The sequence below is a fragment of the Schistocerca serialis genome, chromosome 2, assembly GCF_023864345.2.
Source record: "Schistocerca serialis cubense isolate TAMUIC-IGC-003099 chromosome 2, iqSchSeri2.2, whole genome shotgun sequence".
In the NCBI taxonomy this organism is placed as follows: Eukaryota; Metazoa; Arthropoda; class Insecta; order Orthoptera; family Acrididae; genus Schistocerca; species Schistocerca serialis.
This window is the reverse complement of record NC_064639.1, coordinates 1,048,236,790-1,048,255,527: the sequence shown is the minus strand read 5'-3', so window position 1 is coordinate 1,048,255,527 and position 18,738 is coordinate 1,048,236,790. Positions and strand designations below refer to the sequence as shown.

General features: G+C 39.3%; 1 protein-coding gene across 1 annotated transcript in view; it reads left to right on the top strand.

The window, feature by feature from the left end:
- Window positions 1-15,873, top strand: part of LOC126458490 (UV radiation resistance-associated gene protein) — a 104,726-nt gene extending 88,853 nt beyond the window's left edge. The window contains exons 7-9 of the mRNA XM_050095584.1: window positions 749-975; window positions 4,095-4,265; window positions 14,292-15,873. Of these exons, the coding sequence (XP_049951541.1) occupies window positions 749-975; window positions 4,095-4,265; window positions 14,292-15,426 (1,533 nt within the window). The 3' untranslated portion in view covers window positions 15,427-15,873. The remainder of the gene's footprint in view (window positions 1-748; window positions 976-4,094; window positions 4,266-14,291) is intronic.
- Window positions 15,874-18,738: the final 2,865 nt, after the last annotated feature.

The window sequence follows — 18,738 nt, the reverse complement described above, 5'->3', positions numbered from 1 at the left end:
GACTGTACTGTTCATCTGCATCAGCCATTGTTGAGTAAATACTGATAAATGGCCCTGTCACACAGAGAAATGTATGTCCTTAATTACATACTGTGTTAAGCAGGTCTGTTTCTTTTTTTTACCAGCATGTAATAGTGTCAGTTCTTTCATTCTTTTTCTTTGCTGGCTTTTGTGGAAGATACACAACGAAATCTTTCAGCAACAAATCTTGTTAAATGAAATTGCATTAACAATTGACAAAGCAGTATGTAAACTTTTAACAAAGGGAGAATGTTGCTATTGGCTTGGTTGCAGTTTTCATTGCTTGTGGATATAGGCTTGTCTGTCTTCCTTCATGTAGATGCCATTCGTTATAAAAGGCAATTGTTATTGCTGTAATTCTAAAAGTAAATGAGTTCAAATCAAGTACTATTAACACTCTGAAAAATGCAAATTTGTGTCCTTCCTTTTATAGGTATTACACGATAAAAAATTTTCACATGAATTTAAATTTTATATAGTGAAATTGATGGGTCATTATCAGGTTTTTAGCATATACTTGTAAACTTCACTTGGTCTACTTGCCTGTGTTTCCGAAATGTGTCTATGAAGATCTCAGAAATCTAGTATTAAATGTTACTTTTATGCAAATCAACACAAAAGAGCTCAAAAAAATGTTATTGTTTATTCTTTTGTGACTTTGATTTAGTACTTCTAAATACTTCATGGTCATTTTAAAGAAAAACTTAATTCCATTTTATCCTAACAGGAATCAACAGACAAGTTCACAATTGCTGGTGTCCATTTGCCTAATTCTGAGGACTTCGCAGGGCATGAAGAAAACACCATTTCTGTTGCTCTGGGATATGTTGCCCATGTTGTGCAGATGATTTCAGTATTTCTGCAAGTTCCGTTACGATACCCCATTATACATTTTGGATCAAGAAGCAAAATTGTGGATCATATATCAGATAAAATACCAGATAAAGACAGAGAGTGAGTAACTTATACCCCACCCCCCTCCTTACAAGGGAATCTCCCCATCGCACCCCCCTCAGATTTAGTTATAAATTGACGCAGTGGATAGGCCTTGAAAAACTGAACACAGATCAATTGAGAAAACAGGAAGAAGTTGTGTGAAACTATGAAAAAATAAGCAAAATATACAAAATGAGTAGTCCATGTGTAAGATAGGCAACATCAAGGACAATCTCAGCTCAGGAGCGCCGTGGTCTCGTGGTTAGAGTAAGCAGCTGCGGAGCGAGAGGTCCTTGGTTTGAATCCACCCTCGGGTGAAAATTTTACTTTCTTTATTTTCGCAAAGTTACGATCTGTCCGTTCATTCATTGACGTCTCTGTTCACTGTAATAAGTTAAGTGTCTGTGTTTTGCGACCGCACCGCAAAACCGTGCGATTAGTAGACGGAAGGACGTGCCTCTCCAATAGGAACCGAAAACATTTGATCGCACGGTCATAGGTCAACCGATTCCTCCACAGGAAAACATGTCTGATATATTCTATACGACACTGGTGACGGCATGTGCGTCACATGACAGGAATATATTGTCGACCCACCTAACTTGCACACTTGTCGAATGGGTAAAAAGATTCTTCTACCTTGCCCGATTTAGGTTTTCTTGTGGATGTGATAATCACTCCCAAAAAAGTGATGAAAACATAAGAGTTTGTCACATAAACTGCAACAAATGAATGCAATAGTTTCACAGTCGCACAGTTTTCCCTGTGCTCTGTCGAAACATATGTTTTTTACGTTTTCAAATGTTTCCGTGTGTAGACCGTCAAATCCTGCATATGTCCAAGCAAATCTAAACATGTCCTGGAATTTTGGAGAGCGAAGTTGATTATGTGTGAGTGCCTGAACTTTAATAATTGTCTGAAAATAAAAAATTAAACTTTTCACTCGTGAGAAGATTTGAACCAAAGACCTCTCGTTCCGCAGTTGCTCACGCTAACCACGGGACCATGGCGCTCGCAAGCTGGTACTCTCCTAGATGTTGCATACCTTGTGCATGGCCTACTCAGTTTGTATATTTTGCTTATTTTTTTCATAGTTCCACACAACTTCTTCCTGTTTCCTCGATTGATCTGTGTTCAGTTTTTCAAGGCCTATCCCCGTGCCAACTTATAACTAAATCTGAGGGGGGTGCGATGGGGAGGTTCCCTTGTTAGAAACAAGTTACAGCAGGGGTAGTCAACCTTTTCCCCTGCCGTCCACTCAGTTTCTAGTAAAATTTTCTAACCACTCACTAGTTCCGCAGTAATGGCGATTTATAAAATAGAGAAGTATATTTACATTATAAAATTTATAAAGCAGAGTTGCAACAAGTTAAAGCATATAATAGTAATTACATACCAAATAATTCACGTGAAAATTGTATGAAAACTTGAAAACCCACGAGTGGGTGGTATGGACCAGGTTGACTACCCTGAGTTAAAGTGTTAGTAGGGACATCACTTACCATAGTGAAAAGTGCTTCAGATTAATACAGCAGCATGTGTGTGCATGCTCAAATTTTTTGGTGCACATAGTTTAGTGTAGTCCCTTGGCATGCTGGGAGCAGCTGTGTTTGACTTGCTTCATGCTTGTATGACTCGACAGTCAACTCTGGGGAAGAGGGGAAAAATTCTCCGATATTCACTCTGTAAAAGCACTTGAAGGTATGTAAAACTAAGCCACTTCATTTTATGAACTTATTCCTTCATCAAAAGCTTTAATTGCTTTGTGAAAATAGAAAACTGCTAAATTTTATTTCACGTGCCTTTTAGTACGGTAATTTTTCACAATCTATTTTGAAGAATGTAAATAGTTAAATTTTTTGCACATGCTAGTGTGAAATCTTAGCCTCTTAGCAAACCATTTACCTTTGTAGTCTTTGTGAAATAATGCTATTTATGTAGCATATAAACCTGATTTACAAATTTGTGTTGAAAAAGTGTGATAACGTGCAGCTTACCAATTGCTATGTCCCAGGCCACACATTCTGGCAAGTGAAATATAGATAAAAGTACAAAGAAGTTTTTGAAATGGTAGTGACACTGATTTATCATCTTTCAGAAGTAGACGTGAGTTATTAAGCTGCGCCAATGCAGCAATCACAAACTGACTGAGTTCACATAAGTTTAGTGTAATGTCAAACCCTGCAAGAGAGGAAAACAAATTACTAGCATTCATTGCAGGCTTAGTATTGGACCCTCATATGATTTTAATCATCCATGTTCAGAAAACTTCAAATATATTCAAATTTTTCCCTCAACAATGGCTGATTACACTAGAGGATTCTCTACTAGTCATATAATAGCCCAAACATTATATCATAGAAGCAATTGATTCTTGTCCATTTCTTATAATGTTGCAAAAACAGATCGACCCAAGCCCTTCCTGCCTCTCTTTGTTAATGGACCTTGTAGACTACTACTTGTCGCCAACTGGTAAGCCAATCAATGTAGGGCATCACATGTGAAGACATAAAATTTCTCTTCTATGTGAAGTTGGAAAGACACTTGTTCCTTTCCCAGTTCTGCACTGCATACAAGTTTTCTCTCAATTTTCTGTGAAATTTTTTCCTAAATGCTTGCAACACCGACTGTGGCATGTTAAATATTTTAGCAGACTTCAGTGTATGTATATAGTTCTATTTCTGATGGCATGAATTGCCTTGGTCATATTTATTTTGTTCCATTTCCTCCTTTTTTCCTGCATGGTATATTTTGGTTTTGTTTTTGGCAGTCTAGAACAGAAACGGTACAGGTTAATCATGTTGACAATGTGGTACAAAATCTGACAGTGGCCTAAGAGCATTCATACTTGGAACCAGCCTTGCCCAAACATACGTGTGTGTGTGTGTGTGTGTGTGTGTGTGTGTGTGTGTGTGTGTGTGTAGGTGCGCGCACGCGTTTTACTCTTCATAGATAATTTCTGGAGTATAATTTTGTTGTTGACATCGTATCTGAGTAATTTTGAGGAACTTTATAATATCTTACCCTTAATTGTAAAAGAACTGCAGCTATGATGTTTTTAAGAGATGTAGATAGTAAGTTATGCAGTATTTGTAGCCTGCCTCAAGCAGTAACAGTAAAATTTCTCCATGTCATAGGTTCCCATTATTTTCAAGAGGAAAGGACAAACTTCAGTTCAATTATGGTGTTTATTTATTAAATAAGAACATTGCTCAACTTAGATGGTATTTTGGCTTACCAACACAGGATCTTAGAGCCACACTACCAAACATGGCAGCACTTCTTCAGCTTGGTCCAGGAGCTAACAAGTAATTGTTTATAATTGTTTTACTATTTAATTTAAGTTTTCTTCTTTTTGTATGAAACTTAGCTTCACTTACCAAATAGTGCAACGTAGATCTGTACTGTTTTGTGAACAGAGGCCAACTCTGGATATCCAAGAAATTAAATGACAGTCAGGGAAATAACTTGCTGTAAGATATCTCTCTCTCTCTCTCTCTCTCTCTCTCTGTCTCTGTCTCTCTCTCTCTCTCTCTCTGTGTATGTGTGTGTGTGTGTGTGTGTGTGTGTGTGTGTGTTTTCTATCATATGTCACATTTATGAAATGTGCCGTGCATCAGCTGATAGTTTTAAATTCCTGCTGTTAGTCTTAGCTTAGGCTTCAAGAATAGTAATAATTAATGTGCTTAAGTCTTTTATGCAAAATTCAGGCTTTTTACATTTCTCAGTAGACAGCGGATATGAAACTGAAGTGTCCAGTTATTATTATCTTCACTTTGTATATTTGTCAAAAAATTATATATGTAAAACAGTTGATTTATCACAATGGTCTGCATTTTCACCATCACTGACTTTACAGTGCATATGCTTATAGTGAAAAAGAGCATATTATTTTGAATAAACCTTGTCAACACATGGCTGTCAAGGTATGGTGACATTTTGTGACTTTAAGATACTTGGAAGTTTTAATTGAGCTGCGATTGTGTATAATTTTGAAGTATTAACATTGCAGCATCATGTATTCTGATCCGAAATGTATAAAGACTGTCCTGAAACTCTTTAAAAAGCAGGCCCAATGTAAATTTTGCTGCAAATTACACGTAAATGTCAGATAAATGTACAAAATGCTTATGGCCATTATTGACTGTCCAGACATACACTGAAATGTATTTATGTGGCTGAAATGGAACATACACCATAAATTATCTCATGGAACATGATTGTAAAATACAATCACAGAACTGTACATGATTTATAACTGTGGAACTCTATGAGCTGCAATCAGTCCATAAACATCATAACATGGAAGTTAATAATATAGTTATATGTCCCTGGTGAATCTCCCTCACCTCACTGAATTTTGTATGCTCATCTGCAAAGCATCATCATTTTTCATATCTTGGACAAATGTCACATGAAGAAATACACATGGTGCCTCACGAAAGACGACAGGAAGGGGTCCACAGGTCACGCGGCATGGCCTCTGGCTGCCGCCATGCCCGACTCTCATACACTAATCTGCCAGTAGGCGGCTGCCTGTGTGCTTCCCCTGAGTTAAACTTAAACAATGTTGCTGTCTAATTAACTTAAGGTTACCTTTATTTACAGTAGGTGCTCAAATGATGATCCTCTTTGGTAAGAACATCTTGACATCTCCTAAACATAGTAACAAACACTTCTCAAATTTCAGCTGCCGAAATCATGGAAATGGCTAGCCGAACCTTGTCTTCCAACTCTTCAAGTGTGTGGGGGTTGGTTGCATACACCTTGCATTTTAACATTCCCCAAAGGTAAAAATCGCACAGATTTAGATGTTGAGAATGAAGAGGCCAGTCAACTATCCTGTCATCAAAAATACTTTGTAGTGATGGCATAAAAACATTGGCAACATGTGGTCTTACATTGTCCTGCATGAAACAACCATACATCTATTTGTAAGGTGTTAGTTCTTGGAAAAAAGGCTGCAGTATATTGCTCACATACCTGTCAGAATGTATTTTTTTGTGAAAAGAGATTGCTCCAATAATTTGTCTTGCACTAATTGTTCACCACACTCCTGTTTTCACCTCGTGCAGAAGTTGTTGATGTAATTCATGAGGATTTTCGGAGCTCCATTGTCAATTGTTCTAAGAATTTATGTACCCTGACAAATGCAGCTGTGCTCCATAAAAAATAAAAAAGAGGCATCTCAGGATCAGCTTTCTCCTCGTGCATAGACTGTAACAGCCAGCTGCTGTAATAATGTCAAGCAATAGTGTCTGAGTTCCTCAGTTGATGCACTACTGTAATTTTGTATGGTTTCAGTTTCAGTTTGTGCACAGGTATGTGAGTAGCTGCTCTTGACACACCAATCTGAAGTGCCAAATGGTGTAGGGATTTTCACTAGCCTCTTTCCAAGGCTTCCCCTATCTCGTGTAATTTATTTTCAGTTAAAACACTACATTTTCTAGCCTTCATTTGTGTAACACAGATCCAGTCTCTTGAAATTTCTTCACTAATATGCGTATCATCAGATCATTGGAAACATTCACACCAGGAAATTTTCATATGAATTCATGCCAACATACCACATACAATTCAGTTTTTGTGTAGTTCAACACAAGAAATATTCATTGATCCTTTGTGTATACGATACCAAATGGAAACATGATAACAAACTCAAAACAAAACACCCGAACACTCCGTCGCACAGTGTAGAAGACATTTGCGCAGTGTTTTTGTGTGAGGCTGGGCCCAGCGATGTCCAGCAAGAATATTTGAAGGGATTAAACTTCACAAAAGAGAGAGAGAGAGAGAGAGAGAGAGAGAGAGAGAGAGAGAGAGAAAGAAAACACCAGTACACTCAGTCGCACAGTGCAGGGGCCATGCGCAAGGTACTGGTGTCTGATAACTATGCATACTGCCTACCAGCAGACGCAGCAGCAACAGCCGGTAAACACACAGCGTGACCCATAGACCCCTCCCAGGCATCTTTCATGGTACACCCTGTATAACCAGCCACTTTTTATACAGGGTGTTACAAAAAGGTATGGCCAAACTTTCAGGAAACATTCCTCACACACAAATAAAGAGAAGTAGTTATGTGGAAATGTGTCCGGAAATGCTTAATTTCCATGTTAGAGCTCATTTTAGTTTCGTCAGTATGTACTGTACTTCCTCGATTCACCGCCAGTTGGCCCAATTGAAGGAAGGTAATGTTGACTTCGGTGCTTGTGTTGACATGCAACAGATTTTCTGTGAACGTTTGGGCAGGCATTGTCTTGATTGGGCCCCATGTTCTTCCACCTATGCTCAGTGGAGCACATTATCATGGTTTCGTACAGGATACTCTACCTGTGCTGCTAGAACATGTGGCTTTACAAGTACAACACAACATGTGGTTCATGCACGATGGAGCTCCTGCACATTTCAGTCGAAGTGTTCGTGTGCTTCTCAGCAACAGATTCGGTGACTGATGAATTGGTAGAGGCGGACCAATTCCATGACCTCCACGCTCTCCTGACCTCAACCCTCTTGACTTTCATTTATGGGGGCATTTGAAAGCTCTTGTCTACGCAACCCCGGTACCAAATGTAGAGACTCTTCGTGCTTGTATTGTGGACGGCTGTGATACAATACGCCATTCTCCAGGGCTGCATCAGCGCATCAGGGATTCCATGCAACGGAGCGTGGATGCATGTATCCTCACAAACGGAGGACATTTTGAACATTTCCTGTAACAAAGTGTTTGAAGTCACACTGGTACATTCTGTTGCTGTGTGTTTCCATTCCATGATTAATGTGATTTGAAGAGAAGTAATAATATGAGCTCTAACATGGAAAGTAAGCATTTCCGGACACATGTCCACATAACATCTTTTCTTTCTTTGTGTGTGAGGAATGTTTCCTGAAAGTTTGGCTGTATCTTTTTGTAACACCCTGTATAACTTTATTTATGCCAACATGTGTTTTTGGTTTTCACCTACCTTCATTCAGTAGGCATAATACATTTACATCTTCAACAAAGTATTATGCAAACTGCAGTTGGACAAAAACCCGAAATGCCTCTTTGCATAAATAAAGTTATATAAAAAGTGGCTGATTGCTATATTTCTTAAAGAAATATAATCCATAGCAATGAACCACAACCACCATTAATGGATTCATTAGTATATCAGACTTTGAATGGGGAATGTGTCAGGATATGTGCAGACTAAGGAAGCAGTGGTACACCTGACCTTCTCAGAATAAGATGTTGCATGTTGCTCACTTTTGTGACTGAACATTGTTGTGCTGAAATATGGCTTTTATCTGGAAGAGCGACAGTATTGTAGGATCTAAAATTTCCTGATGTATTAGGTAATGCCAGATTATTCACTTGCAGCAAAATAGGGAATGCACCCAATGTTGCAATTTTCTCCCTGCATGACATGTTCTGGGAATTCATAAATATAGGATAAAAAAATACAATTGGGCCAATACTCCCCTTGGGACTCCTATGTTTAGCATCTGAAGAATGTTTCTTTTCGCATTCAAGTTTTCTATAAGTCTGTGATATTTCTATATCTCTGTGTTTCATGAGAAAGAACTGGGATCGCTCGTTTACTACCCCTCATATTCCTAGTTCCTCTAATTCATGAATAAGTATTTTGTAGTCTATCATGTTGATCCCCTTGATCAAATCTGCCACCTCTATCCAGTGTCTCTATTATGTTTTTAGAAATTTCCGCTATTGCTGATTGTGTACTACTTACTGCCTTGTCTGAATCCAAGTTGTGATTTCGTTACTAATTTATACACTGAAATGCCAAAGAAACCGTTATAGGCATGCGTATTCAAATACGAAGATATGTAAACAGTCAGAATATGGTGCTGCAGTTGGCAACACTTATATAAGACGACAAGCATCTGCCGCAGTTGTTAGATCAGTTACTGCTGCTACAATGGCAGGTTATCAAGATTTAAGTGAGTGTCATAGTTGGCACACAAGTGATGGGACACACCATCTCCAAGGTAATGATGAAGTGGGGATTTCCCATATGTCCATTTCAAGAGTGTACCATGAATATCAGCAATTCAGTAAAACATCAAATCTCAGACATCGCTGTGGCCGGATAAAGATCCTGCAAGAATGGGACTAACGATGACTGAAGAGAATCGTTCAACATGACAGAAGTGCAACCCTTCCACAAATTGCTGCAGTATCAATGCTGGGCCATCAGCAGGTGTCATTGTGCGAACCATTTATTGAAACATCATCAATGTGGGATTTCAGAAGCCCACTTGTGTACCCTTGATGACTGCACAACACAAAGCTTTACGCCTCACCGGGGCCCATCAAGACTGGCATTGGACTGTTAATGACTGGAAACACGTTGCGTGGTCAGACGAGTCTCGTTTCAAATTGTATTGAGCGGATGTACATGTACAGGTACGGAGACGATGTACATGTACAGGTATGGAGACAACCTCATGCATCCATGGAGCCTGCATGTCAGCAGGGGACTGTTTGAGCTGGTGGAGGCCCTGTAATGGTGTGGGGTTGTGCAGTTGGAGTGATGTGAGACCCCTGATGAGTCTAGATATGACTCTCGTAGGTGACACATACGTAAGCATCCTGTCTGATCACCTGCATTCGCTCATGTGCATTGTGCATTACAACGGATTTGGGAAATTCCAGCAGGACAGTGTGACACCCGATATGTCCAGAATTGCTACAGAGTGGCTCCACAAATGCCCTTCTGAGTTTAAACACTTCTGCTGGCCACCAGATTTGCCAGATATGAACATTACTGACAATATCTGGGATGCCTTGCAACATGCTGCTTAGAAGCGATCTCCAGCCCCTTGTACTCTTACGGATTTATGGACAGCCCTGCAAGTTTTCTGGTGTCAGTTCCTTCCAGCACTACTTCAGACGTTAGTTGAGTCCATGCCATGCCATGCTGCAGCACTTCTGCATGCTTGCAGAGTCCTACACGATATTAGACAGGCGTACCAGTTTCTTTGGCTCTTCATTGTATTTATTATGTTGGCCCATAAGTCTATCGTTACTTTCTCTGTTACATTTGAAAATGTGATAATGAAAGTGGTCATAGTTTCCTGTTTTGATATGACCTTTCTTGTGTAATGACAGAACCCTGGCTTGCGTAAAGTACTCAGCTGAATGATTCATTTGTAATGTATGTTAAGGCTCTTTTTATGCTGTCTATGCATGCTTGAGTGCACACAATGGAACTTCACCTAAGCCTGGAGATTTTTTATTTTTTTAACTTGTGCACTACATTTCTTACTTCCTGCTCTGTAGCAGGTAACACTACCAATGAGTTCAATGAATAGCTTCTGGAATGCAATGTGTAAGATTCTGGAAAGTTCTGTTGAAATGATAGTGAAGTAACTGTTTATGAAAGTGGCCAGTTTGCTCAGTTTAAAGATAACAACATGAAAAGGATTGTTTATGACATGCATTACTTCCATATGGTTGGCATGAAGGTATAACAAAAACTGTAAAAGAAAATAAAAGCAGGAAAGTTGTTTGTTGATATGCTTATCGAGTTAGTAGAGACTGAAGCAGATGTACTCTTATGAATTTCTAATAAGTCTTTGACAGTAAACAGTGACATTCCAGAAAATTGGAATAAATTATTTACTACGAGGAAGGTTGTGATAACTGTACGTAGTAGAACTTGTTAGTTGTGCCAGTAACTCTATAGTGAAGTTGGATCACAGGGTAATAAAAAAAGAGGATTGGAAAGAAAAATAAGATACTGAAGAATAAAGTGATTTATGAGCCAGCAGGTCATGCCTACATAATATGTTTGTCTTGAGGCGGCAAGTTGAGAAACAATTAGAAATGATGTGGATTCCCATTTAAAGGGAAAGTAGCTAACAACATTGTACCACCGTATAATTGCCAAAAGTTTTGGATGAATCTGAAGTTAAAAAATATATGTGAAAGAACTATACAAGCTATACAAAATAAAAATTTCATTAGTCATCCCTCTTGATTCAAATTTATGTTCAAGAAACTCTTGAAAGAAAACTGAAAAAGGGGCTATGTAAATAAGCAAAATTATCCATATATTCTCTCATTTGCAGACATATGAATTCAGTCACCTCAAATGAAACAGGTATAAACAGAATAATGAATAAACTATTGAAGGAATATTCAAGTTAGGGTCTAGTTGCAAATATTAAAAAAAAGGAACATTTGAAAGTTGATCCTTCAAATTTCAGGAGTGCAGCTCCATTTCTTCTTCTTCTTCTTCTTCTTCTTTTTATAATACTTTAGCTGCATGCCTTTCAGCTATCTTCAAAGTGAGCTGACAGACTGAAGCTACAGTATATGTTCCATCAATTGAAACCACTGATACATGAATGCCACAGATGACAATCAGCGGCAAATAGTACGCATATATTGTATCTGTGACTGTGCAGTCAATCGTTGCTTGGATAAGGATGTAATCATCATTAGCTGCAGTGTAGTAGCACGAAAACATGAAGATGCATATTTGGAAGTTGATGGAAACCTTGTAAACCTATCTCCAGAACACACTAATTTTAAAGGACTTAAGCAATATGGGTGTCTTGGAAACAGGACATTGAAAGTAAAGGCAGTAATAGTGGGACATTTAATGGGAATGGAGCAGTTTGTCATGGCCTGTGCCTTATATCAAAATATACATACCTTCCAAGTTTTTAACATCTTGTCTTTTTTGTTTAACTTACTATACTGCCAACATGAGTAACTTAGAAGTAGATATCCTTGGAGTAGTGAAGCAACTTAAATAAAGCAAGTCTTTCAGTCCAGACTGCATACCAGTTAAATTCCTTTCAGACTATGCTAATGGAATACCCCCATACTTAGTTATCATATACAACCACTCACTTGGTGAAAGATCTGTACACACAGAGTGGAAAGTTGCACAGGCCACACCAACAGTCAAGAAAAGTAGTAGGAGTAATCCATTAAATCACAGACCCATATCATTAGTGTCGATATGCAGCAGTCTTTTGGAACATATATTGTGTTCAAACATTATGAATTACCTCGAAGAGAACATGAAGATGCATATTTGGAAGTCGATACGGGTTTATAAAACACAGTTCTTGTGAAACACAACTAGCTCTTTAGTCACACAAAGTGTTGAGTGCTATTGACAAGGGATTTCAGATAGATTCCATATTTTTAGATTTCCTGAGGGCTTTCGACACTGTACCACACAAGTGGCTTGTAGTGAAACTGCAAGCTTATGGAATATCATCTCAGTTATGTGACTGGATTCATGATTTCCTGTCTGAGAGGTCACAGTTTATAGTAACTGACAGAAAGTCATCAAGTGAAACAAGTGATTTCTGGCATTCCCCAAGGTATTGTGAGAACACTCTGTTTTTCCTAATCTATATAAATGGTTTAGGAAATAATCTGAGCAGCCATCTTAGGTTGTTTGTAGATGATGCAGCCATTTATTGTCCAGTCAAGTCATCAGAATATTAAAACAAATTTCAAAACAATTTTGAAAAGATATCTGTGTGGTGCAAAAATTGGCAATTGATCCTAAATAATGAAAAGTGTGAGGTCATCCACATGAATGCTAAAAGGAATCTGTTAAACTTCAGTTACACGATAAATCAGTCAAATCTAAAGGCTGTAAATTACAGTTAGGAATTACAGTTACAAACAACTTAAATTGGAAGGAACACACAGGAAATGTTGTGGGGAAGAAAGGCTAACCAAAGACTGTGTTTTATTGGCAGGACATTTAGAAAATGTAACAGAACTGCTGAAGAGACTTCCTACACTATGCTTGTCCGTCCTCTTTTAGAATACTGTTGCATGGTGTGGGATCCTTACCAGATAGGACTGACAGAGTACATTGAAAGAGTTCAAAGAAGGGCAGTACATTTTGTATTATCACAAAATAGAGGAGAGAGTGTCACTGACATGATACAGGATTTGGGGTGGACATCAATAAAACAAAGGCGTTTTTTGTTGCAGCAGAATATTCTCATGAAATCTCAATCGCCAACTTTCTCCTCCGAATGTGAAAATACTTTGTTGATGCTAACCTGCATATGGGGCAACAATCATAATAATAAAATACGGGAAACCACAGCTTGCACAGAAAGATATAGGTGTTCGTTTTTTCTGTGTGCAGTTCGCAATTGGAATAATAGAGAATGATTGTAAAGGTGGTTCGATGAACCCTCTGCTAGCCACTTAAGTGTGATTTGCAGCGTATCCATGTAGATGTAGGTGGAGATAAATTCCAATTTGGTAATGAATGAGAGATGACAGAGTACTTGGTTGTAGAAGACAGTCATGGTAATCTTGGTGGAACCTGATTTAATTTATTATAAATGGTTCTGAAACTTAAAATCAACTAAATACAGCAGACTCTCACACATTGACAACATGGCATAACAAACACAAAAAATGCACTTGAGAATGGGAATCATTTCCCGAAACGCGTCGTGCGAAAAATAAAAATAAAGAAAATCGTGACTGGTAGCAGATGAGTTATTTATAAACAAACCTATTACTTGATGGAACCTTCCTGTTCACTTTGTCCTCTATACATTAGTCATTTCAAATATATTTAACCTGCATCTTGTAGTACCACATAGGTGCCCGACAGGTGTTTTGTACTGTGAACCATTTTCTGTAATGCACTGGGGGAAGCAGCCTCAAGTAGGAAACTTGTCCTGACCATCTCAACTGTTGACCATGCACTGGTATTATCCCTTTCTAGGACCTGGATGTTGGTGGTTGGTTGTCTTTCTTGATTTTTCATGAGTAGTCTGAAGTTTGAGCTGATGAAAGTGCTCAGGCTTTTTGATGTCTTGGTAGTGATGCCTTCAGCCATGGACTGAGGACACAAAAATATCTTTTTTTATGGTGGACACTTTGTTAGTTATATTGTGGGAGAAGTGATTCAAATCTGTAGCCTAGGTACTTTTCCAGAAAACAGTTGCTAATATTGCTCTTTTGAAAACTTTAAAATGTATATGCCCTTACATTACGAGTTGTTACAAAGACTCCGATATTTGATAGATTCAAATATTGACCACTAGATCCTGAAATAGGTTAGATTTAAATTTAATTTTTGAGTACCATTAGATTAAACTATATGAACCTGCTAAAATTTTTAGGATGTTACATTAGAACAAATAGGTCAGTAAGCTAATGTTTATTGTTAATTGGATTTTGAAACAGAGTAACTGTATTTTAGTGTGCTGATACCTTTTTGTTTGTGTAAAATGTGCTAACTGGTTTTCATTTTATATTTAAATAAATATAATAAATGAGATGTCGGCATTTCAGGTTTCTTAAAATATGTTTCGTTTCTTTTCAGCTTTGACATAACCCATCATGCAGTGTCAAGTTCCTCATTGGATCTTCGTAGCTCCTCCCAAAATATAAGTTCACCTGGAAGTGTCCAAACAGTTTTTCGAAAAGGGCATAGGGTATCAAAATCAATGGGCAGCACAGAACTTCATTTTCAGGTTCCTGCGCAGTCAAAAGTAATTTGTTCCGTCCACCAGAATGGCACTACTGCCAGAAGTGATACTCATGTTGGTGGATCGTCAACTACACCCAGTACTCTCAGTTATTCCTTAGATAAAGGCTTAGATGAATACCATGAGATGAAGAAGTCAGAGGATGGCAGGAAAACAGTTTCAGATTTCCGTGAGGAAAGAGTCTGTGGAAACTTAGGCCATGTTGGCTCTGAACCCATCCTTTCTAATAAGAATAAATATCATAATGCTATGGTGCAAGAGCCTGAAGCAACCAGTTCAGCTGATGAAGGCCAGAAGAAATTCTTACAGAATTGGCAAGCTCGTGGTCCTGCTCCTATCTGTTCTGATGATGATGCTGATGTTCTACAAGCAATTCAGTTACCATCAGAGCTGAGTACTGGAAACTTAGCAGGTGAAGTAATGAGAGAAAGGCACAGCACACAACACGATGAAGATTTAAAAGAAGAAACTGTGAATGGTGATGTTGTTAGTAGTATCCTTGTATCACCAGTGTTGAAATCTATCTGTGTAGACAGTTTGTGTAACAGTTTAACAGCCAATGAAGGCAGCAACCATGTTGAAGTGGATATGACTGAAAAATATGATGTCTCTTGTCCAAATACTGTATTAACTTTGGAACAGAACAGAACACCTGGAGTCCCTGGTCCAGGGATGTGCGAGAATAGTATGTATTCACACAGTGCATCTCTGTCAGATGATGTAAGTATCTTGTCCACAACAGTGTGTCCCCTTGCTGACATTAAAGCTGTTTCTGTTATTAATGAAAGACTAGATTCTGAAAGGTCAGAAAATGGCATTTCATTGAACGAAGCTTGTCCTGTGGTTGGAGAAACTGCACTTGTTGACAACATGTTTGAAAATGTTACTGTTCGGACAGAAGCATTAGCTAGTCGCTCTGGAAGTTTCAATTTGGTACGATCAAGGCATAGCAGTATGATTGATGACTGATATTTGCCATTTAACTGTAGAATTATTTGAAGCATTTTTTTTTTTTTTCAAATAATGTGTCTGAACTGTAAATAGCATTTGCGATTGTAAAATATTTATTTTGTAATTATGTATCAATGTGGAGTCCAATTTATTATAGGTTGCAAAGAGAAAAGTGTGTGGTGTTCCTAAGAATGGCTGCTAGATTTATTTGAAGAGGGTTACACACTGCAACTGTAAATGTCAGTGTTTTGTTTTTCTTATGTTATAACATTTATTTGTAACTATTCAGTACTGACCAACTGAATAGTTCCTCAAGCAAAATCTATTATGACATAATGATTATTATTGTTAATAGCTACTAATGTTCCAATAAAAAGTAAGAACATTTTTAACAGAACTTGAGAGAAAAGACTGTACTAGGCTTCTTGAAAAATAAATTTAAAAAAGTTCTTTTTTCTTCATAAATTCATGCTGTGTAAGTGTTTTATGGTATTTTATTAATAAAGAGAAGTCAGACAGACAAGTGATATATTCATATTAAGAAATATGAATGGAAAATACTTATTAGAAGGCATAGACAATGCAGCACTGAAGGCACTTTATTAATTAAATAGTAACAAAGTAAATACTAAATAACTCCTGAAGCAAGGCCTGAATTTTAAAACCACAGGTCCTATCTGACAAAGAGTAAGGAAAGAATGGATTGCTACATAGGTAAAGATGAGATGTTTAGTGGCAGACATGCACAATGAAGTTACTGCTATACTTTTAGCTCTCAGCCAGTGCTTTCTTTAGAAAAGAAAACGTGCACACCTTCACACATGCAAGCCCACCTCACGCACACATGACCACAATCTCGGGCAGCTCTTAGCCATGTTGGACTTGTCAAATACCTACTCTGTTTCTCCTGATCCTTGCAATGGAAACACTTATTTTACCACCAGTCTCTCCAACCAAAACCGACCTAATCCCAACATGGAACATTGCCTCTTTCAGTTCATACCATCATCCAACCATGATCCTCTCCCCATCCCACCTAAGCACCCCTGATCACCTTCCAGGAATTCCTTACCTCCAGTGTGGCCTTATCATCCTTCCGCACACCCATTCCTAAGCACACCATCCTTTCAGCAGGAGAAAGGACAGCCACACACAGCCTCAAAACAATCCTGAACTAAGCATCCTACCTGCAGACACAGGTTCCACGACCATCTGGCAGAAGGCCTCTGCCAAGTGTCTGACTCCTTCACCTATAAATTGTGCCAATGATCTTACCCTAGTAGACCAACATAACCTCTAGTCCCTGCTTAATGCCTCAAACCCTTCGTAGAACCTGTGCACTGAATACATTTCCCTCCTCACCCCTATGGCACCACATACACCCACCTTCTACATGCTCCCAAAAATCTACAAACTCAACAATTGTGGACAACCCAATGCAGCTGGTTATTGTGCCCTCACTGAAAGCATTTCAGCCCTCATTGGCTAACTCCTCCAATCTATTGCCCAAAATTTAGCCTCCCATATTGAACATACCAACTACTTCCTTCACTTCCTGGACACTTGCTCGTCACTTTTGATGCCACTTCCCTAACACCAACATCCCTCATGCCCATTGTCTTGTCACTATGGAACACTGGCTCTCCTACCATCCTGAAGACTCCAAAACCACTACCTCATTCTTCCTACACCTTACTAATGTCAGCATAAATCACAAATACTTCTTTGAAGGGAGGGTATACAAACAAATCCCTGACACAGCCATGGACACCCAAATGACACCCTTGTATGCCGAACTGTTAATGGGGCATCTAGAGCAAACCTTCCTAGCCTCTCAAAAGCTCAAACCCATGGTCTGTTTCACACTCATTAATGATATTTTTATGATCTGGACTCAGGGCAAAGACACCCTACTCTCATTCCTTCACAACCTCAACACCTTCTCTCCCATCCACTTCACCTCGCCCTCCTCAACCCAGTGTGCATAGCACGCTGGACTCGCATTTGGGAGGACAACAGTTCAAACTCGTATCCGACCAACCTGATTTAGGTTTTCTGTGATTTCCTTAAATTGCTTCAGGCAAATGCTGGGATGGTCCCCTTGAAAGGCCACAGCTGATATCCGTCCCCATCCTACCTTAATCCGATGGGACCAATGACCTTGCTGTTTGGTCTCCTCTCCCTGTTAATCCAACAACCAACCAATCCAGCGTGCAACCTTTCTGGACATTGACCACTTCCTCTCCGATGGCTGCATCCACATCTCTGTCCATATTAAACCCACCAACTGCCAACAGTACCTGCATTTTGACAACTGTCATCCCTTCCACACCAAAAAATTACTCCTGTACAGCCTAGTCACCTGGGGCCTGGTATATCTGCGGTGAGAACAACTCCCTTGCCCGAGACCTAGTCCACAAACAGATTTCCCATGCCATATCCCCCCCCCCCCTCCCCCAATCCTCCCACCAGCCCAAAGAACCTGATACAAAGGTGCTCCCTTTTTCGTTACCAATGCCACCCCGAACTGGAACAACTGAACCATATCCTTCACCAGGATTATCTATCGTCATGCCCTGAAGTGAGGGACATTTTTACCCAAGACCCCTCCAAACACTTCTAAAATTGTATTCCGTTGCCCGCCTCCAGAGCACCCTAGTCCATCCCTATGCTACTCCCAATACCAAGCCCTTGGGATCATATCCCAATGAAGGCCCAGGTGCAAGACTTACCCATTCCACCTACCCAGCACGTCCTGTTCTAGTCCTGTTACAGGCCAATCCTACCCCATCAGAGGTCAGGCTATCTGTGAAAGCAGCCATGTCATACACCAGTTCTCCTACAATCATTGCATTATATATATATATATATCTACCAACAAGCTGTCCATCAAGATGAATGGCTGGCCCCCATCAAACTGTGGCCAAGAGCAAAGTGGAAAACACTGTGGCACAGGGGTGCCCATATGATAGTTTGTGTGTACGTGTGGGGGAGGGGGGTGAGAGGGGTTAGACCCAGTGGTGTGGAGTACTTTTAGTACTTTGGAAGATGAGTGGCAACTTGTAAGTAGCCATAAAAAATTCCTGTTCCAACCATGTTATAAACCTGCATAATACCAACTTTTAAGTCTTTTCTTGAACGAAAACATCTGATAACTCCATATTTTTTCCTTTCCCCGAGAGCTAGGTGGCAGCCACGGCCCCCTCTTGCTCTCGAGTATGGATGCCTGTGCTGTGGAACAACATGCGACTGAACATAACATGCTTGATTTCAATGGCTACTTCACAAACTGGACTATCTCGATCCTCCCCTCCACCACCACCTTTCCTG